The following is a 25,885-nucleotide window of genomic DNA, read 5'->3' as shown; positions in this document are numbered from 1 at the left end:
GAGAGCAAGCGTTGATGGGATAGGGAACGATTTTCCTAAACAAATGAGGGATTTCACCAACATAACTTTTCAGTCAGAAATGGCTGTAATTATGTTGCAGCTTCAGCAACACTGACAGCGCTATACACATTGTTGATGTGTGATGGTCCCTGCAGCAGGGAGGAGAGACACACAATGGGTGCTAGTCAAAGTCACTAAGTGACTTTTGTATAATATATATATATATATATTTTTTTTACAATGCAGCAAGTCTGAGCCAGGGGCCACAATCAAATCAATTGCGGTCGGACTCCCTCTAGTCATTTGTATGTCTTAATTATTTAATCAAACAGTTAGCTTAAAGCATCAGACAAGCTCAGTGCATATAGTTGATTTGATTAAAAACACATAGGACTCGATTTTGGGGGGGTCAGGGAGAGCCCTAAAACACACAGTACTATACAGAGCCATGGTTGCATGGAACTCCCTTCCATCTCATATAGTGCAAATGAACAGCAAACCCGGTTGAAAAAAATAAAAATAAAGCAACACCTCTCGGCACAACACCTCTCCCTCCGTGTGACCTACTTTTTGTGTGCATGTATTGACATTTATGTCTAGCTGATAGATGCACACACACAGCCACCACCCACACCCCCTACATGTTATTGTATGTGAATTGTAAAGTATTTTGTATATAATGTCTTTTTCGTTATGTGTCGGACCCCAGTAAGACTAGCTGTCGCCATTGGCGTCGGCTAATGGGGATCCTAATCAAATCTAACAGTGCTGCTCTCTTCTGGCCTGCTTCTTAATGGCTGCATCCCAAGTGGCACCTATATTAGTCTTTTCACATTACCAACGTTTTACTAATGATACAATAACCAGGCCTAGTATCGAGATAACAAGAAAGGAAAAATTCAGTGGCATAGCGTACTGTTCACCCATCTCCAGGACACTTGTTCCCGTTTAGAATGTGCCTATGCGCCTATGCTACACACAAAAAACAGCCACTCATATTCACACTTATTGAACTGAATTGCACACACATTACATTTCACACTCACTCTCCCACACACACACTTGCTCTCTCTCACTACCTCACATACTCCCCCCCCCCCCCCCCAATACTCCCACTCCCCCATACCTCCCCCCCCAACTTTAAAAACATTAGACACCGAACAGAATGTGTGGATCAGAAAGAGGTAGATGTTTGATCTAGTTAGGCCTAGTGGTTAGAGCGGCAGGAAGCCTAGTGGTTAGAGCGTTGGGCCAGTAACCTGAAGGTTGCTGGATCGAATTCCCGAGCATTCTTCCCCTGAACAAGGAAGTTAACCCACTGTTCCCCAGTAGGCTGTCATTGTAAATAAGAATTTGTACTTAACTGACTTGCTTAGTTTAAATAAAAAGGTAAAATAAAAATCCTACATTTGAAGCACATATCATGATATTTTCCTTTCTTCCAGTGCCACTCAAATTTACCTAAACCTACTGTCAAGTTACCATGTTGTTAGCTAGCTAGGTAACATGACAAACAACGTTGTTCAGTTTAGAGGTCGACCGATTGATTAGGGACGATTTCAAGTTTTCATAACAATCGGAAATTGGTATTTTTTGGGCGCCGATTTGCCGATTTTTATTTTATTTATTATTTTAATACCGGTGGGTTAACTGAACGACAGATTTTCACCTTGTCAGCTTGGGGGATCCAATCTTGCAACCTTACATTTAACTTGTCCAACGCAATAACGACCTGCCTCTCTCTCGTTGCACTCCACAAGGAGACTGCCTGTTACGCGAATGCAGTAAGCCAAGGTAAGTTGCTAGCTAGCATTAAACTTATCTTATAAAAAACAATCAATCATAATCACTAGTTAACTACACATGGTTGATGATATTACTAGATATATAATCTGACTGAGCATACAAGCATCTAAGTATCTGACTGAGCGGTGGAGGGCAGAAGCAGGCTCGTAAACATTCATTCAAACAGCACTATAGTGCATTTTGCCAGCAGCTCTTCGTTGTGCGTCAAGCATTGAGCTGTTTATGACCTCAAGCCTATCAACTCCCGAGATTAGGCTGGTGTAACCGAAGTGAAATGGCTGGCTAGTTAGCGCGCGCTAATAGCGTTTCAAATGTCACTCGCTCTGAGCCTTGGGGTGGTTGTTCCCCTTGCTCTGCATGGGTAACGCTGCTTCGATGTGGTGGCTGTTGTCGTTGTGTTGCTGGTTCGAACCCAGGGAGGAGCGAGGAGAGGGACGGAAGCTATACTGTTACACTGGCAATACTAAAAAGTGCCTATAAGAACATCCAATAGTCAAAGGTTAATGAAATACAAATGGTATAGAGGGAAATAGTCCTATAATAACTACAACCTAAAACTTCTTACCTGGGAATATTGAATACTCATGTTAAAAGGAACCACCAGCTTTCATATGTTCTCATGTTCTGAGCAAGGAACTGAAACGTTAGCTTTCTTACATAGCACATATTGCACTTTTACTTTCTTCTCCAATACTTTGTTTTTGCATTATTTAAACCAAATTGAACATGTTTCATTATTTACTTGAGGCTACATTTATTTTATTGATGTATTATATTAAGTTAAAATAAGTGTTCATTCAGTATTGTTGTAATTGTCATTATTACAAATACATTAAAACAATTTTAATAAAAAAAATAATAATAATAAAAAAAAAAAAATAAAAAAAAAAAATTGGGCGATTAATCGGCATCGGCTTTTTTTGGTCCTCCAATAATCGGTATCGTGCAGGAAGAGCGGACGGAGAGAAGCAGGTGAGTGAGGACACACGTGATATGCGCATGAAAGTGAAGTGGACATTGGACCGGCGCATAGCATGCAAGAGACTAATTGCAGTTGCATAAGCAACTGACTTTCTAAACATTTACTGTTTATGAAGTCACCTGCGGGTGCTTTAGATCGGTAGGGCCAAAAAAGTTGGTAGTATCATACGGAACGGTACTATGGTATTCTAAAAATGTTGGTGCCATGACGTTTTGGTAGCACGATATTAACGTGGTACTGGATTTCCATGCAACACTACCCTATACACTACCTTTGGTCAAAAGTAGTGCACTATATAGGGAATAGGGTGCCATTTGGGGTGCAAACAATGTCCACTGGTCTTTAAAAGTTGTCATTTTTCACTTAGGAATGGAATGCTAGCCATACCGTCCAGCATTGCTAACATGTTCCAGAAATGAGGGGCCATATCTGAGCAACAGCTTGAGCTTCAACAAGAAGTTGGCAGAGAATCCAGTCCATCTGCAAATGACATATTTCCACCTGCGATTTATTTCCCCTGGCTCTTCCACTAGATCCCTTAATACGCTGAGGAAGAAGTGGATCTGAAGAGCTAATCTTTTGGATTAGATATCTACACCTGCCATATTGACACAAAGAAGCCAGAAAGGGAATAAGAAAAATATGGAGTGAAGTGGCTAGATTTTAAGCAAGGGGAATTAGGATATGAGCAGAGGGCAAGGTTTCAAGTTAAATTTATTTGTCATGTGTAAAGACTAGATATTTTACTCACTTCTTGCCATTTCTATAAAAACAAAAACTGGGGAGGCTGGCTGTATGTAATGGTGTTATTATTCAAGAGAAGGGGACCAAGAGAAATAGACAGGTGAAATAAAGAGATCATGGAAGTTGCTTGGCTTCAAGTTTATTTACCAGGTGTTATGATGACGTGATAACATGGGAAATCTTACTCCCTCATTTGAGTGCTCACGATAAAAACAAAAACAGGAGAGGCAGTTATGAAATGTGTTGTTTTTCAGAGAGAAGGGAACTAAAAGAAATAGACAGATGGCCCTCTCGGTATGGGGACTGGCATCACTTGCCAAGGAGAGGAAGGCACAGGAGGAGGGAGTCCGTGCGACAGACCTACTTGGGTTCAAATACTATTTAAAAAAATAATTCAAATACTTATTGTATAGGATTTAGCCTGCCTGGAGGGCCAGATAGGCGGGGATCCGGGATGTGCACTTGTGACTTTTCTATTGGTTCCATTGCAATAGGCAAACTCAACCATGCAGAGATCAAGTATTTGAAATGATTTCAAATAGTATTTGAACCCATGTTTGGCGACCGAAAGGGACGCAAGCTTTTCCACCAACGAGCCGTCGGACTTCAGTCAATGCCAGGAGCAGCATGACTGGCTGTAGTAGGGTTCGGGAGCAGCTGTCAAAATACATGCACTTGATTTAAAAATGCGTTAACTGATTAATGACACCAAATACAGTGCTATTTATACTCTAGGTTTGTACAGTATGTGTTCTCTAGTCGCACTTCGATCATCACGCTACTGACAATTTCAGGGTTGGGGTCAATTATTTTTCAATTCAGGACTCAAATGGAATTCACCCCAACCCTGAATGGTATAATTAGTACAGGTCTCCCTTTGCTTATCACACAGGTACAAATTCTTCAACACTTAGTCATTCTCCTCATTATTGGAAACTGAAAAAAGTCAGCAGAGTGGAGTTATTGATTTAATTGAAGACTGAGGTAGTTTAGTATTGATTTAATTGAAGACTGAGGTAGTTTAGTATTGATTTAATTGATTGGAAGCAGATAGAGTAACATAGGGGACAGGGGAGGCAGATTTACGAAGCTTTAACAAGCAATTGCACTTGTTCCAGTTGACTGAGCTTTAATCTCTATCAGATAAATCAGGTTAGAATTAAGACTCCCTCTGTTTCTCTATACAGCTGTCGCCCTGTTTTCTCTTTCCTTCTCACACTCCCTCCATCGCTCTCAGCAGATTCCATTGTTAGGAGCAATATTCTTCAAACACTTTCCTTTTGTATTCCTTTTTAAATATTAAATGTGGTTTTGCATCTATGATTCATGAGGACAAGCACAATGAATAATTTGTTCCACTTTATGACTGGGTAGCTATGTGTGTGATTCAGTGAGTTGGCTAGCTGGGCTCCCCTCGTGCAAAGCACCCTTTACCTGACTCTATGTGTTTGGGTCTTGGTGTGCACACAACTGTGTGGTTATTACTTCATCAGAAGAGGGAGCAAGGTTCAGGTCAGTTCTTGTGGATGGGAATGGCATGGCAGTGCCTATACGGTGTGTGTGGGCTGTAGCTATAGTGAGCTCATTAGGTTACATCCATCCAAGTGCAGTCCACAGCAGCAACACAGGGGAGCAATGAGGGGCTAAAGGCGGCACGCACACAAACACACACACTTCCTGCTTACTCACCCCTGTTAAGGTCTTTATGTTGTGCAATGCATTCTGGGCCTCCAGGGCGGCTTTTCTGGTATAAAACGTTACAAAACAGCATCCTGCAGAGAGAGAAGGGGGGGGGGGAATGTTGTATTTAATAACAGAACAATCAGAATAACGCAACATTAAACACAAGGAATGGAATCACTATTAACTGTTGTACATACAGTACACATACTGCACAGCATGCTAGGTGCCTATACAGCACATGCACAGCATTTGCAGTGAGAGTAGGCTATGGGCAAGATAAAGAGATGGGCTGATGGATCAGGGTCATAGTTGACACTCATGACTGTACAGTACTGCCACAGAGAACAGAGCAGGAGACCAAGAGGCTATCTGTCTGTCAGGGTCACTGAGGTGTGGCAGAGAAAGGCTACAGTGAGGCTACTCAGAGGCAGGCAGCCACTGTACTGACAAAACTATTGAATGGCTCTCCGTTACATAGGTGTGCATACACACATAGACAATACATCCACAGACACGATAAGAATGGGAGAGGGAAGGAGAGAGCAAGCAAGCAATAGAACAAGAGAGGGCGATGGGGAGGGGTAAGAGAGGAGAAAAAAACCCACAAAAAAATACTCTCATCCTTCAGTCCCAGCAGACCGCCAGTGGCGTTCCAGCCTGTCAGTTTCTCTGGGCTGGCAGAGAACACAAAACACACACAGAAGTGGAGAGTGCGCACACACACACACACACACACACACACACACACACACACACAGGGAAGTAGAGTACTGCAGCGTCTCTGACCTACATAGTGTTGTATTGCTGCTGCTTACTGTAGAACTCCCTCTCAGGCTGTGCCGTGCCGTGCCGTGCCGTGTGCGTGAGTTATAATGCTACTGTGGAGTGGAGTGGAGCTCCCCCTCTCTCTCAAGCCTCGACTGGGAGCTGCGATATGGTAATATGCATCGAGCTGCTCCGTTCTCATCTCTAAGAGGCTGCTTCAGTGTTTCCCCTATATTTATTTAGCAGCGGTGGGTGGCATATGAAGATGTTTTATATACAGTACCAGTCAAAAGTCTGGACACCTACTCATTCCAGGATTTTTCTTGATTTTTACTATTTTCTACATTGTAGAATAATAGTGAGACATCGAATCTATGAAATACCACATATATGGAATCTTGTAGTAACCAACAAACTGCTACACAAATCAAAATATGTATTATATTTGAGATTCTTCAAAGTAACCACCCTTTGCCTTGATGACAGCTTTGCACACTCTTGTAATTCTCTCAACCGGCTTCATGAGGTAGTCACCTGGAATGCATTTCAATTAACAGGTGTTCCTTGTTAAAAGTTAATTTGTGGAATGTATTTCCTTCTTAATGGGTTTGTGTAAGTTGTGTTGTGACATGTTAGGGTTGGTATACAGAAGATGGTCTTTTACCAAGTCCATATTATGGCAAGAACAGCTCAAATAAGCAAAGAGAAAGGACAGTCCATCATTACTTTCAGATATGAAGGTCAGTCAACATGGAAAATTTCAAGAACTTTGAAAGTTTCTTCCAAGTGCAGTTGCAAAAACCATAAAGCGCTATGATGAAACTGGCTCTAATGAGGGCCGCCACAGGAAAGGAAGACCCGGAGTTACCTCTGCTGCACTGGAAGTTCATTAAAGTTACCAGCCACAGAAATTGCAGCCCAAATAAATGCTTCACAGAGTTCAAGTAACAGACACTTCAACATCAACTGTTCAGAGGAGACTGTGTGAATCAGGCCTTCATGGTCGAATTGCTGCAAAGAAACCACTACTAAAGGACACCAATAAGAAGGGCCAAGAAACATGCGCAATTGACATTAGACCGGTGGAGTGTGCAAAGCGGTCAAGGCAAAGGATGATTATTTGAAGAATCTCAAATATAAAATATTTTTGATTTGTTTAACACCTTTTGGTTACTGCATGATTCCATATGTGTTATTTCATAGTTGATGTCCACTATTATTCTACAATGTAGAAAATAGTAAAAATAAAGAAAAACCCTGAAAAGAGTAGGTGCTCTAAAACTTTTGACCGGTGAGTGAGTGTGTGTCTGTATATACACTACCGTTCAAAAGTTTAGGGTCAGTTAGACATTTCCTTGTTTTTGAAAGAAAAAGGAACATTTTTGTTCATTAACATCAAATTGATCAGAAATACAGTGTAGACATTGTTAATGTTGTGAATGACTATTGTAGCTGGAAACGGCTGATTTTTAACAGAATATCTACATAGGCGTACAGAGGCCCATTATCAGCAAACATCACTCCTGTGTTCTAATGGCACGTTGTTAGCTACTTTGAGAACTAACAATTGCCCAAATTAAAAACTAGACAGGGAGAATCCAAAATTCCATAAATTAAATGGCATGGGGCTCCCATTGATTTCGTTAAAATGGTTGAGTCACTGAGATGGCAAAATGTGTAGAAATGCAGGCCCTTATCTTTATAACAGCTAAATTGTGTCATGGGCCCCCCCCCCACGCTAACTTTGCCACCACTGCAGAGTTGCACCACCTTTCCTCTCTGTGTCGCTCTCTCTCCCTCTCCGCTGTTCAGTGCGACCCCCTAGCACTCTGCTGATGCTAAATAAACCATGAATCTTTCTCGCTCTTTCACTGTCTTCCCTCCGCTCTCTCACTGTGCTTCCCCTCCCTGCTGCATAGAGGCTAAATAATCCATAGGGCTAAGAGCTAAGCATGATGGTTATCGTGTATTTATACCCTGCAGTCAGATACCCTGGCATCATCATGACCTAAAAAAACAACGCTACAAATTTGACCATTCTCAAAATAGATAGGGGCGAGAACAAACAGACCCAAATTGAAGTGGGGATTTAAAATGGATTGATTCCAACAGAATCAGGAGGACTCATACAAAAGCAAGATGGATGACACAAAGAGAAGGGGGAAAACGGCATTGAGGGGTGTATTATCGACTCACACAATGTGCTTTATATTAGGCTTCGGCAGTGTATCGTATATACCGGGATATTTGGAAATAGCCACAGGGTGGTTTTTCAATACATTTTCATATTGGTAGTTAGTTACTTTTTAAGTAAATACCTGCAGTCAACTTGTGCAATACGTAAGGGGATAAAGATTGCGTTCTTCATTTTCGCCTGTCACATTATTTTACATTATGAAGCTTACCGTAGTTCCCCAGAACAGTGTAGCCAGTAACGTGTTTGTTTGTAAATAGCACAACGGGAGAAAGTGGGAGCAGGTCCAGCAGTGTATTGTCAGGGTCACGTTTTAGATTCAAGTGTTTTTTTGCTTCAATAGAGTGATCAGGGACATGCAACTAGTTTTCCTTCACAGAAAATACATTAATGCAACACATTCGGCAGAAAATAGCTTCATTTTCATTAGATGACAACAGAAGAGCAAAGCTATTTGGCTGGCAGCAACACAAGTAAACGAGCGTACAATGAAAGAGCAAAGCTATTTGGCTGGCAGCAACACAAGTTAATGAGCGTACAATGAAAGAGCAAAGCCTTCTTGGCAAAAACGATGCATGGCCATCATATTTCTAATGTTTATCATAGAACAAAATGTAGCTGGCTACATTTCCTTACGTTTTGCTTAAAAGTTCACCTGGCATTTTACCAGAGAAGAGTTGCCTGGCTACAGCGAGAAAAGTAGTTACACATCAGTCAGAGAGCCGGAGAAGATGGCTGCCATTTTATGTGCTCTTAACCAACCTTTCTATTTAGTTTGTTTTTTCACTTTGTTTTGTTACTTATTTTGCACATAATGTTGCTGCTACCATCTCTTATGACCGAAATTAGCTTCTGGAAATCAGAACAGCGATTACTCACCTTGAACTGGACGAAGAATTTCTCTTTAATGAGTGGGACTAGAGGGATTTACTCCTGACAGCCGAACAGGCCCTCATCTTTTCATTCTCTTTCTCCTGCGAATGACAGGGATATCGGAAATGGGGGTGCCTTGTGAGGATCCGCCGACGAGTGGCTAATCTGCCGTTGCCATCAGTACTATTGGCCAACGTACATTCGGATAATAAATTGGACAAACTAAAAGCACGTATATCTTACCAACGGGACACTAAAAACTGAAATATCTTGTTTCACTGAGTCGTGGCTGAACGACGACATGAATAAACATACAGCTGGCGGGTTATACACTGTATCGGCAGGATAGAACAGCAGCTTCTGGTAAGACAAGGGGATGTCTATGTGTATTTGTAAACAGCTGGTGCACGATATCTAAGGAAGTCTCGAAGGTTTTGCTTGCCTGAGGTAGAGAATCTCATGACAAGCTGTAGACCACACTATCTACCTAGAGAATTTCTGTATTTTTCGTAGCTGTCTACATACCATATCTACATACATATCGATGCTGGCACTAAGACTACACTCAAACGCTCATCCAGAGGCGGCGCTCCTAGTGGCCGGGGACTTTAATGAAGGGAAATTAAAATCAGTTTTACCAAATTTCTTCCAGCGTGTTAAATGTGCAACCAGAGGGGGGAAAAAACAACAACTGTAGACTACCTTTACTTCACACACATAGACACATACAAAACTCTCTACCTCGCCCTCCATTTGGCAAATATGGCCATAATTCTATCCTCCTGATTCCTGGTTACAAGCAAAAATGAAAGCATGAAGCACCAGTGACTAGATCAATAAAAAAAGTGGTCAGATGAAGCAGATGCTAAACTACAGGACTGTTTTGCTAGCACAGACTGGAATATGTTCTGGGATTCTTCCAATGCCATTGAGGAGTACACCACACCAGTCACTGGCTTCATCAATAAGTGCATCGATGACGTCATCCCCACAGTGACCGTACGTACATACTAGAGGTCGACCGATTAAATCGGAATGGCCGATTAATTCGGTCCGATTTTCCAGTTTTCATAACAATCGGAAATCGGTATTTTTGGGCACCGATTAATTTGTTGTTGTTGTATACCTTTATTTAACTAGGCAAGTCAGTTAAGAACACATTCTTATTTTCAATGACGGCCTAGGAACAGTGGGTTAACTGCCTCGTTCAGGGGCAGAACGACAGATTTTCACCTTGTCAGCTCGGGGGATCCAATCTTGCAACCTTACAGTTAACTAGTCCAACGCAATAACGACCTGCCTCTTTCTCGTTGCACTCCAGGAGACTGCCTGCTACGCGAAAGCAGTAAGCCAAGGTAAGTTGTTAGCTTGCATTAAACTTATCTTATAAAAAACAATCAATCATAATCACTAGTTAACTACACATGGTTGATGATATTACTAGATATTATCTAGCGTGTCCTGCGTTGCATATAATCTGAATGAGCATACAAGCATCTAAGTATCTGACTGAGCGGTGGTAGGCACTTTCGTGCGTTTTGCCAGCCGCTTTTCGTTGTGCGTCAAGCATTGCGATGTTTATGACTTCAAGCCTATCAACTCCCGAGATTAGGCTGGTGTAACCGGAGTGAAATGGCTAGCTAGTTAGCGAGCGCTAATAGCTTTTCAAACGGCACTTGCTCTGAGCCTTCTAGTAGTTGTTCCCCTTGCTCTGTATGGGTAACGCTGCTTCGATGGTGGCTGTTGTCGTTGTGTTGCTGGTTCGAGCCCAGGGAGGAGCAAGGAGAGGGACGGAAGCTATACTGTTACACTGGCAATACTAAAGTGCCTATAAGAACATCCAATAGTCAAAGGTTAATGAAATACAAATGGCATAGAGGGAAATAGTCCTATAATTCCTATAATAACTACAACCTAAAACTTTTTACCTGGGAATATTGAAGACTCAAGCTTTCATATGTTCTCATGTTCTGAGCAAGGAACTGAAACGTTACCTTTCTTACATAGCACATATTGCACTTTTACTTTCTTCTCCAATAATTTGTTTTTGCATTATTTAAACCAAATTGAACATGTTTCATTATTTACTTGAGGTTACATTTATTTTATTGATGTATTATATTAAGTTAAAATAAGTGTTCATTCAGTATTGTTGTAATTGTCATTATTACAAATAAATGTACAAAAAATAAAATAATAATAAATAAACACTTTTTTTTTTTGTTAAATCGGCATCGGCTTTTTGGGTCCTCCAATAATCGGTATCGGTGTTGAAAAATCATAAATCGGTCGACCTCTAGTACATACCCCAATCAGAAGCCATGGTTTACAGGCAACATCCGCACTGGGATAAAGGGTAGAGCCGCCACTTTTAATTAAGGAGCAGGACACGAACCCGGAAGCTTATAAGAAATCCTGCTATGCCCTCCGACAAACCATCAAACAGGCAAACCGCCACTACAGGACTAAGATCGAAACGTACTACACCAGCTCCGACGTTCGTATGATGTGTCAAGACTTGCAAACTATTACAGACTACAAAGGGTAGCACAGCCGAGAGCTGCCCAGTGACACGACGAGCTAAATTATTATTTCTATGCTTGCTTTGAGGCAAGTAACACTGAAACGTGCATGAAAGAACCAGCTGTTCCAGACGACATTCCATAAGCAAAGAGCGTAACAGGAAAAGGCAGCCATACCCAACTCTCTGGAGAACGCATGGGCCTCAGGTTTAATCCATGCTTGAGACCTGGTTTTAGGAATTATAATTCTAATGTTGATGAGTGATGATAAATAAGGTAGATTATTCAGACGTGCTTTGTAGACAAACACGAGAGCATGTTGTTCTTGTCTCATGGACAACAAAGTCCAACCCACATGTTGATATAAAAACAGTGGTGAGTTCTGTAGCGCACCCGTAATAAACCTAAGTGCGCAATGATAAGTAGCATCCAGCGATTTAAGTGTGGATGCCGTAGCATGCGGGTAGATAATATCCACATAATCTATAACAGACATAAAAGTAGCTTGCATAATTTGTCTTCTATTTGTAGAGGACAAACATGTCCTGTTTCTATGGAGGAAGCATAGCTTGATTTTTTACCTTGACTAACCGGTGCCCCCGCACATTGACTCTGTACCGGTACCCCCTGTATATAGCCTCACTATTGTTATTTTACTGCTGCTCTTAGTTACTTTTATTTATTTTTTAAGGTATTTTACTTAAAACTGCATTGTTGTTTGAGTAAGCATTTCACTGTAAGGGCTGTTGTATTCGGCGAATGTGACAAATGAAAATGGATTTATTTTGCCTGCTGATACGATTGCCCATTAGTCTGATGCGGAGCAGAAATTACAATAAGAAACATTTTACATCTGAATTAACTTAACCCCTAAGTTTAACTTGCTAGTTATCTAAGTAAGTGGCTAAATCAATAAGGAGACGGGGCATCATATAGTGTTAGTTTTCTGCTTTGTTTGAGAAGTCACAGCCCTTTGGATGAGTTATTTCTAGAGCTGCCACCACCTTGATTTCCTTGTGTTTTTCCTCCTCTCCATTGTCAGTCGGTCTTCTCCTCTACACTCTTCCTTGAGCAGAGCAGGCAGGTCCGTTGCTCTAGCGACTCCAGACTCCACACAGACACTCCACACAGTGTAGCCTACACATGCTGCTCCAGAGCCAGTACTGTTCTTCCTTCAGAGAAGCATGCGTCAAAACTTTGTTCATTTACACAATGTCTCTCATTCAAATTCGCTTGTAAATGTCCAAACTCACCAAAAATGACATTCGGTAGCACCTACACACACCTTTATGTGCTGGATTGCCTGTCTTTAAAATTAATTTATTTTCATTGGCGCTTGTTAGCATACTTAGCTAGCAGCCTACATTGAAATGAGCTATCACTTTAATTTTGCTAATTTTGTTATCATTCAGATAGACACTACACAATTGGCTTGTTTTTGAGGTTTTTGGCATCGCCTTGTGTACTAAGACGGTAGTACAGTATATCCCGTATGAGAGAAGGACAGTACGGTGATATGAAAATGTGGATACCGCCTCAACCCTACTCTATATTAAACAGCACCCAGGAGACACTGGTCTAAGTACACAGACGACTCATTTGGTGTTTTTGACAGACGCCTGGGTATACATGTACTTACAAGTTTATACAGAGGTCTAATAAGCAGATGAATTCTCATTTCAATGGGGGGTAGGGGGTGGTTCAATTTCAATGCAGTCTCTTGCTTAGAACAGTGCAGTGTAATATCACCACAGCTCAGAGGTACAAAGTTGGGAACGTACCTGAGCAAATTCCAATGACAACTCTCCAGCCTGCAACTGTGAGATTAGGCCTAGCTCCCCCCTCCATTCATCCCTTCCTCCCAGCTCTGAGCACTGGCAGTAACAGATAGACCAGACACAAAGTACCAACATCAAAGAGAGGGTTCCACAATCCACATCAAAACCACCAGTTGGAGGATTAAGGCTTTCAATCCTTATTGAATCCCTCACATCAGGTTTGAGACAGTGAATTAAATAATGGGAATACGCCTGGCCGCCATAAAACATATTTTCACTTCACATCAAAGACCATATTTACATGTGGTTAATTCCAGAGGGCTGGGCACTTTCAGTGGCATGCACACGCACCCGACATAGTCGCAGAAGCTTTCAGAACTGCAGGCTTCTACTTGGCCGTCTCGGCTAATTGCGAGCCTAAACAGAACCGCTCGACTCGAGCACTCGAAGGTGAGTGTGTCGATGGACGTCTTAATGGAAAAATGCAGGCCGATAAAACTCCTTCCTCCCGTCTTTCCCTTGCTCACTCACTTCTTTACACATCTCTTAACCACCCGAGGAAATAAAATATGTTTTCCATAATGCACAGGAGTAAGAAGGGTTGCTATTTGGTATAACAGAAATGTCTATTATGTTCAAAGTAATAGACTCAGGAATATAGCGCGCACACACAAACAGCCTACTACGCCTGTTAACACCGACATTGAGTGACAGCACTCTCTGTGTGTGTGTGTGTGTGTGTGTGTGTGTGTGTGTGTGTGGTGAGCCACAGGCTGTGTGTTGTATTGAAGTGACCTCTTGGCTATTCTTTATTGCTGTCATAAAGCAAAGTGAGTTTGCATGAGCGTGTGAGTTGTGACAGCCCCTACACCTCTGTTTCCGTCTTCTCTTTGGCTTCTAGGGCCTAGGCTATTGTAAAGTTATTTCTGCTGCTATTGAAAGGGCTTTATTAAAGACATTTAAAATTGATTTACCTTTGCTTTGGGGGGGTGTGGCAGTGCGGTCTCGGAGGATGTTGATCTGGTGCACGGCCCCGTAGGGCTCGAACAGCTCCTTGAGCTCGGTTTCCGTCCAGGAGCGGGGGATCTGGCCAACGAACATCTTGATGGAGTCATGGTCAGGGGTATCCAGGTTCTCCATAGAACCATTCATCTTGCTGCTGTTGCTGCCGTTGCTGTGGGGGAGAGGTGGAGAGGGAAGAAGGATTTAGTACAATATTTTGTTTAGGATAATTTAGTACCAGGGCCTACCATCATATTGCTAGCTTTTTGGTGGCGCAGCTGGCTAAGGTGTTTCAAGAGGGCGGTCACGTGTGTTTGCAAGACAGAGGGCGCAAGAAACAGTTTCAGTGCGAGCAGGTGAGCAAGGAAGCTATACTGTTGAGCAGCAGCGTGTTGGCAGTTACACGTACAAAAAACAAATCTCTGGTTGCACTGTGGTATTGGTAGAAAATGTTCTGCAAAGCATTTGCAACATGGCACTAACATCTCCTAGCGATGGGCTAGTTTTTCACAAAAACCTGTACCGTAGAACTACCATAGAACACAACTGTAACCAATCTTGGCTGACGGATGACACACTGTTCTGCAATGAAGCCCCAACAGCTCTCTCTAGGGTAATACCATGGTGTAGCCCAAGGACAGCTATAATTTTCATTCTCCTCTGGGTACATTGACTTCAATACAAAACCTAGGAGGCTCATGGTTCTCAAACCCTTCCTTAGACTTACAGTAATTATGACAACTTCCAGAGGATGTCCTCGAACTTATCAGAGCTCTTGCAGCATGAACTAACGTGCTGTCCACCCAATCAAAAAAAATCTGAGAATGAATTTAGAACAGCTGGGTGAATTGAATTTGAATACCTTATCCAATATGCTTTAAAATAAATAAAGAAAGAAAAATGGTCCTCCCTAATCTTAAAATGGCACCAACTGCCACTGGTATATACCGTATACCGGGGTATTTGGAAATAGCCGCGGGATGGTTTTTCAATACCATTGAAATTATTTAACATTTTTAAATACCTTTTTTATATTTGTAGTTACTTTTTAAATAAATATCTGCAGTCAACATGTACAATACGTTAGGAGATAAAGCAGATGGCGTTTTTCACATTATGAAGCTTACGATAGTACCCAGGAACAGTGTAGCCAGTCACGTGTTTGTTTGTAAATAGCACAAAGGGGAGAAAGTAGGAGCAGGTCCAGCAGTGTATTGCCAGGGTCACATTTTAGATTTAAAAGTCAAGTGTTTTTTTTTGCTTCAATAGAGTGATCAGGGACATGCAACTAGTTTTCCTTTGCAGAAAATACATTAATGCAACACATTCGGCAGAAAATAGTTTCATTTTCATCAGATGACAACAGATGAGCAAAGCTATTTGGCTGGCAGCAACACAAGTAAACGAGCGTACAATGAAAGAGCAAAGCCTTCTTGGCAAAAACGATGCATGGCCATCATATTTCTAATGTTTATCATAGAAAGAATATAGCCAGCTACATTCCTTATGTTTTGCTTAGAAGAACATCTTACATTTTACCCGAGAAATGTAGGCTGGCTACACTGAAAAGTACACCTGTCTTTGCAATTTGTATATTTTGTTTGCACTTGTTAGCATATTTAGCTAGCAGCCTCCATGGAAATTCACTATTACTTGTGCTAATTTTGTTAGCAGTCTGGTCTGGTAATAGATGACCAATGGGCTTCTTTTTTTTTTTTTTGAGCCCTCGTGTACTAAACTAGTATTACCATAAATCCCAGCATGCGAGAAGGATGGTAGACGATATGAAACTCTGGATACTGCCCAACCCCCATTTGTATCATTGAATCAAGGCTAAATGTGCTAGTGTTTGTAAAAGTGTCCCGTTTTCAGTCAGTGTGAATTGAGTTAGGTCATTGGCTCCTCCCAAAAATTGGAGTTGATTAGTACCAGGTGTATTAATGTGAGTGGGAGAGAGGCAGTGGCTAGTTAGACAAGGATGAGATGCGTTTGTATCGTTTCAACAGTAGTCAGGGATTCTTTGCAATTGTGATCCTTGGGCAGGCTGCCGAAATGGGTTTTTTTCCGGATCCCCTAAAGTACAAAGAGCGTAAAAAACTAAAATTTTCAGGATGAAATATATATATATATATATTTTAAAGTCACCGCCAAGATGGGGTCCAATAAAATTCTCAAACAAGCCGACAGTGCTCATTGCCACGCCCACCACTCAAGCCCATTTTTGATCCAGAATAAGCCCTGGTTGTGTACGTTTAATCCATGTTTTAGCCTTTCAGGGGATTTTTTTGTGCCTGATGAGTCTTTTTTTTGTATTTCATTCACCAGCCAACAAACAATGCAATAGTACTTTGACTGCCGCTGTTTTAAAACAAACAATTTAGAGCGACAGTAACACAAGAGCCACACACACAGCTCTCTCTCTCCCCCTAAGTGGGTCAGCGCCATGCTGCATGGCCAGGCCCTGAGAGGGGATCAGCATTCTCAGGGTGATTAAGTTAGGGCCAGCCTTAAAGGCACTGATGGAGTGTCCGCAGGCCAGACCACTGAGGCCAGGCAACGTACCACAAAGTCTACCACACAGACCATCAGAAGCCTCTCTCAGATGCCCACTGAGCCAGAAAAGCAAATATTCAGCAGGCCAGACCAGGCAGGCAGCATAGCGTAAGTATCACACTGTGCCCACTGCCTAGACCACTACACACTAGAAGCCTCTGTCAGCACATGCCCACACTGAGGCTGAAGGGGCAGCCTCTTACAAGTGCTGACCATACACCCCCCCCCCCCCCCCCCCCCCCCCTCCCACCCGACTGAGACAGGCTGGGAGGGGCCAGTACGCCACAACTCTGGCCCCACATTTAGCTGGGAGACTGGTCCTAGTAATCAACTAGGTACAGGGAAGGTATTATTCACTCACATTGCACACGCACACAAAAGACTGTGCCAAAGGATCACTTTTATGTGTGTGCGCACGCGTGTGTGTGTTAGGGCTGGGCGATATAGCCAAAATATATCACCGTATTACATTTTTTTGAATAATAAAAATGTCTAAATTTGCTTTAGGAGTAGCATGTGACCCAAAAGGTGGAAAAAACATACATAAGTGATTTCAATGGGTCTTTCTCCATTCTGATTAATTGTTCTATACTGTTCAAACTTCAACCCCCCCATAAAATGTCTACACTTTCATAAATCTCTGCATTTCCTGCACTCATTTGAGATCCTTTATACACTGTCAAGTACTGCTGCACGATATGGGAAAAAACAAATCTAGGCCATTTTTTTTAACCAAATGTTGCAATTGTGATTTAGAGCAAAACATTTGGATAAACTGTTGGAATCATGGAAATAGAATGATTATTCAAATTCTACATAAGAGTGGGCACTTTGAATACAGTGTTGTTTGACAATGAATGTAAATGCCACGGAGGAGTTATTTTGACAGGGTAGGAAAAAGGGGAATACCTAGTCAGTTGTACAACTGAATGCATTCAACTGAATCAGAGAGGTGCGTGCGGAGGGCTGCCTTAAATTCGACATCCACGTCATCGGTGCCCGGGGAACAGTGGGTTAACTGCCTTGCTCAGGGGCAGAACAACATATTTTTTACCTTGTCAGCTCAGGGATTCGATCCAGCAACTTTTGCTGGCCCAACACTCTACCCACTAAGCTACCTGCCACCACAACGTGTTGGTCAGTGTTTCCAGGGTACCCTATAATCCTTGGCTACATTAAATGTTTTCTCTTTAGGTACTTCATGTAGCCAACATACTCATGCTTCATCTATTCCTCTTTGATTTAGAATATACTGTTGCACAAACAACATACTGGTTTTAGGTCTACACCATAATTGGTATGAGGCTGTATAGCTAGCTACGTTTGCTCCGACTCGGTACATTTATTAGCTAACTAGCGATTAGCATTAGCAGCTAACACGATTTAGCCACAACTTGCTAAGAAAAGACAAACTAGCGGGTTGCAGATAAGAAAAACAAATAGTGTAATAATAGAACACTTGTGGATTTATATTAAGAAGCAAAGCGGAAAAAGCATTGTCGTCGTCAACATTGTTGCATGATCATGTAGACTGAAAGCAAGTGTATCGTGGTCGAGCAACAACAAACACGATCCTTGAGTGACAGGGGGCGTGGCTAGGTCTGTCTGGAAAGTGGCATGGAAAGAGATGACTGAAGTAGTGGAGAAAACTATGAAAATGTACGTTAGAGGTCGACCGATTAATTGGGGCCAATTTCAAGATCTCATAACAATTGGTAATCAGCATTTTTGGATACCGATTATGGCCAACTACATTGCATTCCACGAGGAGACTGCGTGGCAGGCTTGACTACCTGTTACGTGAGTGCAGCAAGGAGTAAGTTGCTAGCTAGCATTAAATTTATCTTAGAAAAAACAATCTTAACATAATCACTAGTTAACTACACATGGTTGATGATATTACTAGTTTATCTAGCTTGTCCTGCGTTGCATATAATCGATGCGATGCCTGTTAATTTAGCATCGAATCACAGCCTACTTCGCCAAACGGGTGATTTAACAAGCGTATTCGCAAAAAAAAAAAAAACTGTCATTGCACCAATGTGTACCTAACCATGAACATCAACGCCTTTCTTAAAATAAATACACAAGTATATATTTATAAACCTGCATATTTAGTTAATATTGCCTGCTAACATGAATTTATTTTAACTAGGGAAATTGTGTCACTTCTCTTGCGTTCTCTGCAAGCAGAGTCAGGGTATATGCAGCAGTTTGATCCGCCTGGCTCGTTGCGAACTGTGTGAAGACCATTTCTTCCTAACAAAGAGAGTAATTAATTTGCCAGAATTGTACATAAATATGACAAAACATTGAAGTGTTTTGCAATGTAAAAGCTGTTGTGCAATGTAAAAGCAATATTTAGACTTAGGGATGCCACCCATTAGGTAAAATACGGAACAGTTCCGTATTTCACTGAAAGAATAAACGTTTTGTTTTCAAAATGATAGTTTCCAGATTTGCCCCATCATCGTATTTCTGTGTGTTATTATATTATAATTAAGTCTATGATTTGATATTTGATAGAGCAGTCTGACTGGGCGGTGGTAGGCAGCAGCAGGCTCGTAAGCATTCATTCAAACATCACTTTCCTGCATTTGCCAGCAGCTCTTCGCTGTGCTTCAAGCATTGCGCTGTTTATGACTTCAAGCCTATCAACTCCCGAGATTAGGCTGGCAGTACTATAGTGCCTATAAGAACATCCAATAGGCAAAGGTATATGAAATACAAATGGTATAGAGAGAAATAGTCCTATAATTCCTACAACCTAAAACTCCTTACTTGGGAATATTGAAAACTCATGTTAAAAAGGAACCACCAGCTGTCATACGTTCTCATGTTCTGAGCAAGGAACTTAAACGTTACCTTTTTTACATGGCACATATAGCACTTTTACTTTCTTCTCCAACCCTTTGCTTTTGTATTATTTAAACCAAGTTGAACATGTTTCATTATTTATTTGAGACTTTATTGATGAGTTAGATTTTATTGATGAACTATATTAAGTTAAAATAAAAAAAGTGTTCATTCAGTAATGTTGTAATTGTCATTATTACAAATATATATATACAGTGCCTTGCGAAAGTATTCGGCCCCCTTGAACTTTGCGACCTTTTGCCACATTTCAGGCTTCAAACATAAAGATATAAAACTGTATTTTTTTGTGAAGAATCAACAACAAGTGGGACACAATCATGAAGTGGAACGACATTTATTGGATATTTCAAACTTTTTTAACAAAGCAAAAACTGAAAAATTGGGCGTGCAAAATTATTCAGCCCCTTTACTTTCAGTGCAGCAAACTCTCTCCAGAAGTTCAGTGAGTGTTTGAAGCCTGAAATGTGGCAAAAGGTCGCAAAGTTCAAGGGGGCCGAATACTTTCGCAAGGCACTGTATATGTATATGTATGTATGTATGTATGTATGTATATATATATTTTTTTTTATCGTCTGATTAATCGGCTTTTTTTGGTCCTCCAATAGTCGGTATCGGCGTTGAAAAATCATAAAAACGGTCGACCTCTAATACTTTACACACGGCATATCACATTTAACAAACCAAACATAAAAATAACATTATAGAAGGTAAAATAAAAACCCAAACCAGTCCGTGCATCAATACCGGTATATAGTAAAATAAGGTTTTACCGGCCAGCTCTAGTGTGTGTGTGTGTGTGTGTACATCCAATTGAGGACCCAAGGGACTCCTGGTGTGAGAAAGCTGGCAACTGGCACACAGACCTGGTGATTAGTTAATGGGATAGTAAGCAGAGGGACTAAGGGAGACAAAAACAGGGAAAGAGTGACTAGGTTAAATAAAGGGAGAGAGAGTTACAAGTATACAGACCTTTGGACACGAGCCATCCATCTCTTACACATAGAGCCCAAACGCTCGGCCGAGACACCAAGTGACGACCTAAACGACATTCTGACTCCTCACTGTCGGTCCTCTGGAAAGCCAACTCTTAAAAAGACCCAGATCCTACACACTTCACAAATAACTCTTCAGGGGAAAATGGAAGAAAAAAAAGAAATTTCCTACTGGAGCCAATACATCCAAAACGACAATTTAAAGCTCACAAAGCCAAGGGGCGACTTCACTGCCCCTCACCAACAACCCCGACAGATATCTATACAGGATCCCCTCAGCAGCAAGGCCTCGGCACAGCAGTGTAGTGGTCAGTCAGCACTAACCAGAAGATAGCAATCCTAAACACAGTGAAGCAGGGAGGTACTGTACTATCTGAAATTGTCCAATAAGAAAAGCTCCCTTTCTATTGTTGTTGCAAAATGTTTTACCCTCTTAACACCTCTCTAAAACGCTGGGAGTTGGCAGAGAGAGGATTGTAGCCCATCACCCTCCTCAAGCGCTGGTCTAGCTTGGCGATGGAACAGGGAGTAACCTACCAGCTTCCACCATCAGCACTTAGAAATACAATCACTAGAATAGGCTAACCCCTTTTTACAGTAATCCTACTGTGATGGTGCCCAATCTATGAATTCTCTCTATGCTATCCTGAGCGCAGCAACAGCGGAAACAATTGCATATTGTTCGGATGCTGGAGAGAACACTATTCACCGATAGATCCCCTATACAGTAACAATGGGCCTGTGGTGAGTCAGAGGGACGCTTTGTAATCCTCCCATCCAATGCTACGTCTCACTAAACCACTGTGGTGTGTGACACCATTTATCTAGTTGCCAGATGCAGGCAGCCTTTCTCTGACGCCATTTTGCTGAGTGCTTTGCCTGCCTTCTCATACATCTAAAATCTCAGACACAGCTGCCTGTCACATAATTAGGTCTGTCCCCGACTAAAACAAAACAAAACAAAACGTGGTTGACTGAAAGTAGTCTGTTCTTTTGACCAACCGATTGGTTGAAATTTTAAAACTAGTATTTTTCCATATTATTTATACATGTGTGTGAGTGAGTGAGAGAGCTCCTACTGGCTTTCGTAGTTTCTGCCGTTACGCTCCTGAAGTTGCCTTGTAATAGGCTACACAAGGAGTCAGCCAACTTTCATGTGGAATGCCAATTTATTTTTGTGGAACAGTTTCATTTCATTTAGAATAACTTCTCCATATCTCAAAATCATTGTCATGTAGTTAATCAAAATGCTATCCAAATCTAAAATGAAAAACCTAAAAAGTAACTTCTATTGCCATCTATGTAAAAATAGCAAACAAATAAAAACATTACAGCCTGCAGGTAACAAAATATCCAGATGAAAATAAATATCCTATAAATCACATTGGCTACGCATGGCCTGTCTGCAACCAACTTGAAACATTTTATCAACAATTAACTTGGGTCCTGCCTGAAGCTCCTTGCAACATTGCCCATTTGGGGATATAAAATATTCTGGGCCCTCCGTTTCCCGCTACAGCTGTAGGCTATTTGCACAGGGGATATGAAGTAATCAGGTAGGCCTATTTTATGATGATTTCCACTGGATCAGAGCATGATATTTTTCCCTTTCACGCTGAGTGGTTATGAAAGGGAGAGAGCTGGAAAGATTTCTCAAATAAATTGGAATTGTCGATCTCAATAGATGTAAAAACATGCTGCTTGCTGTTTATTTTGAAGAAAACTTTACTCTGAGAAGCTCCACAGCTCATTAGTGGTGGTACATTAAGCCAATCAGAAATACTATTAGATCCCCAAATGGGCAGGTTTATATACCTTAACTTGCAAGCAGGCCAGGTAGCCTATAGGCCTACTTCTATGCGTAATCAGGTGCACGTTCTTACTCAACATCGACAGGAGTGCTCCAAACAAATGACAATGAAAAAAATAGACAAATCTCGTACATGGAATTAAATAAATAAAAACAAAAATTCCCACAAGTGTAGCTTAGTTTGTGCGCTCAAACTAAGCTGCACAATGTGTCCACTCACTCCAACATTGAGAATGGTAAAAAGACTGGAATAATGATATATTGAATGCATTAACAGACATTACAGTAACCAAACAAACATTGAAGATTAGAAATGAATGGGACATGTACCGTGGCTTGTGAAAGTATTCATCCCCCTTGGCATTTTTCCTATTTTGTTGCCTTTCAACCTGGAATTGGGGGGGTGAATTGATTTACACAACATGCCTTGATGTGCCAGGCTCGCATGCCAGGCTCGTACGCATTAATTCAAACAGCACTTTCGTGCGTTTTGCCAGCAGCTCTTCGCAATGCTTCAAGCATTGAGCTGTTTATGACTTCAAGCCTATCAACTCCCGAGATTAGAATGGTGTAACCGATGTGAAATGGCTAGCTAGTTAGCGGGGTGACGTCATTCTCTCTTGAGACTTGGAGTAGTTGTTCCCCTTGTTCCCCGCGGCTTTTGTGGAGCAATGGGTAACGATGCTTCGAGGGTGGCTGTTGTCGAGGTGTTCCTGGTTCGAGCCCAGGTAGGGGCGAGGAGAGGGATGGAAGCTATACTGTTACACTGGCAATACTAAAGTGCCTATAAGAACATCCAATAGTTAAAAGGTATATGAAATACAAATGGTATAGAGAGAAATAGTCCTATAATTCCTATAATAACTACAACCTAAAACTTCTTACCTGGGAATATTGAAGACTCGGGTTAAAAGGGAACCACCATCTTTCATGTTCTCATGTTCTGAGAAAGGAACTTAAACGTTTTTTACGCTTTTTTACATGGCACATATTGCACTTTTACTTTCTTCTCCAACACTTTGCTTTTGCATTATTTAAACCAAATTGAACATGTTTCATTATTTATTTGTGGCTAAATTGATTTTATTGTTGTATTAAGTTAAAATAAGTGTACATTCAGTATTGTTGCAATTGTCATTATTACAAATAAATAAAAATATTTTAAAAATCTGCATAGGCTTTTTTTGGTCCTCCAATAATCAGTATCGGCGTTGAAAAAATCATAAAATCGGTCGACCTCTAATCTCTAAGTCCAATATTGCTGTTACATTGCACAACCTTAAAATGTTATGCCATAATTATGCACAATTCTGGCAAATTAATTACGGTTTTTGCTAGGAAGAAATGGTCTTCACACAGTTCGCAATGAGCCAGGCGGACCAAACTGCTGCATATACCCCAACTCTGCTAGCACAGAACGCAAGAGAAGTGACACAATTTCCCTAGTTAAAAGAAATTCATGTTAGCAGGCCATATTAACTAAATATGCAGGTTTAAAAAAAATATACGTGTGTATTGATTTTAAGAAAGGCATTGATGTTCATGGTTAGGTACACATTGGTGCAACGACAGTGCTTTTTTCACGAATGTGCTTGTTAAATCATCACCCGTTTGGCGAAGTAAGCTGTGATTCGATGATAAATTAACAAGCCCCGCATTGATTATATGCAACGCAGGACAAGCTATATAAACTAGCAATATCAACCACCATGTGTAGTTAACTAGTGATTATGTTAAGATTGTTTTTTTAAAAGATAAGTTTAATGCTAGCTAGCAACTTACCTTGACTCCTTGCTGCACTCGCGGAGCAGGTAGTCAGCCAGCCAGCCACGCAGTCTCCTCGTGGAGTGCAATGTAATCGGCCATAATCGGCGTCCAAAAATGGCAATTACCGATTGTTATAAAAACTTGAAATCAGCCCCAATTAATTGGCCATGCTGATTAAATCGGTCAACCTCTAATCAAAACACAAACAATTCACACAATGAAGTTATTTAACAATTAATGTGCACAGATTTGCGGGAGAGCACGCATTCTGGAGAGAGACGTGCATTGTGCAGCCGCACTCTCCTTCTTGGACTGTGCCATCCCCGTGGCCTCCGCAATGGATTAGTTCACTGGGATGGGCGCAAATAAGACAGGCGTCTCGTGTGCCATAACAAAATACAGATATCTGCTACTGCTCGACAAGAACAAAAAAGTCGCCCAGTCAAATAATTGGCGTCAGCCCAAAACATAATACAATTCTCTTGATAACTAGATGCATGTGGTGTGAATTGCTGAAACAGTGATCCCAATGCTGGATAAACACTTCAACACTACCCAAGCTAGACGTATGGGTGGTCCCAGGAATCAAACAGTCAGTGCCAGTGGTCATTTGCCCAGCCACCACACCAAATGCAAGTTCCAATCCAAATGACACAAACTTCTTCCTTTCTTTACTCCCCTTGGTTGGAAAGGGGTCCCACATGTAAAAGCCATAAACCGTCACTGGGGAGCTCACTCCAGTGGGGATTATTTCAAATTAAACTGGCTCCAGTTTGTCCAATAAGAAACACTCGTTTTCAAGTTGCAATTGTTTTTGCTAGTGTGCCCCAATAATTATGACCCAGACCAGAGAAAGTCAGTTAGGCCAGGAGGGCCTGTCGTTGTGATGTGGCAAGTGACCTGGCTCCAAGACACCTCGGAGCAGCTGACAGGTCCTGGAGCAGCTGACAGGTTCAAGTTGACATTAGCATAACTGCTGTTGCTCTTCCCACAAAATAACATGATTTACCGGGACCATATGCCTGGAGATTTGCTGTCGTCTGAGCGCAGAAGCATGTCAGCTGCACTGCTACACTTTTCCTAGTTGCTCCCATTATAGAGACTGTCACTGAGGCAGCACTGAGCCACCGATATCGTATACGAGTATACATGTCGTCAGCCACCCTTCTTAAAGCGTCACACGTTTGTTGGGTTCTGTATGCATCCTAAATTAACAGCCAGTGAACACCTTCGACTTGGAATATATGGCTTTTACTTAGCTTGGTTGGGATCATTTCAGGAATCACTTGACGCTCTACCTATAAAAAAATGTTTCAACATTCATAGGCCCACACCCTGTGATATAATCCAGTGCTGCTTTATGTGTTGGTTCAGTTCATAGGTTGTGGTAAAGAAAGATTACCAATGTTAGTCAGGAAAGGCTCTCCCACTTTGGGTAATAATTAGGCTTGGGAGGTATCCCGTACATCCCATATACCGGGGAGTATGAAATATACATTTTTGGTATTGAAAATAATAGTCTATGCCACTGCTTAGA

At 41.5% G+C, this 25,885-nt stretch overlaps 1 protein-coding gene across 50 annotated transcripts in view; it reads right to left on the bottom strand.

Moving 5' to 3' along the window:
- The window catches only part of LOC110524948 (CUGBP Elav-like family member 2), a 69,549-nt gene that overhangs the window by 24,790 nt on the left and 18,874 nt on the right, over window positions 1-25,885 (bottom strand). For all 50 annotated transcript variants that reach the window (XM_090234192.1, XM_090234184.1, XM_090234181.1 and 47 more), the window contains exons 2-3: window positions 14,322-14,521; window positions 5,222-5,304 (exon numbers count right to left, since the gene is read on the bottom strand). In XM_090234192.1, coding sequence (XP_090090318.1) covers window positions 5,222-5,304; window positions 14,322-14,521 — 283 coding nt within the window. The remainder of the gene's footprint in view (window positions 1-5,221; window positions 5,305-14,321; window positions 14,522-25,885) is intronic.

Source organism: Oncorhynchus mykiss, chromosome 1 (assembly GCF_057628025.1).
Source record: "Oncorhynchus mykiss isolate SJ-2025 chromosome 1, ASM5762802v1, whole genome shotgun sequence".
Classification (NCBI taxonomy): Eukaryota; Metazoa; Chordata; class Actinopteri; order Salmoniformes; family Salmonidae; genus Oncorhynchus; species Oncorhynchus mykiss.
The sequence above is the reverse complement of the archived record's forward strand: the minus strand, read 5'-3'. Positions and strand labels throughout refer to the sequence as shown.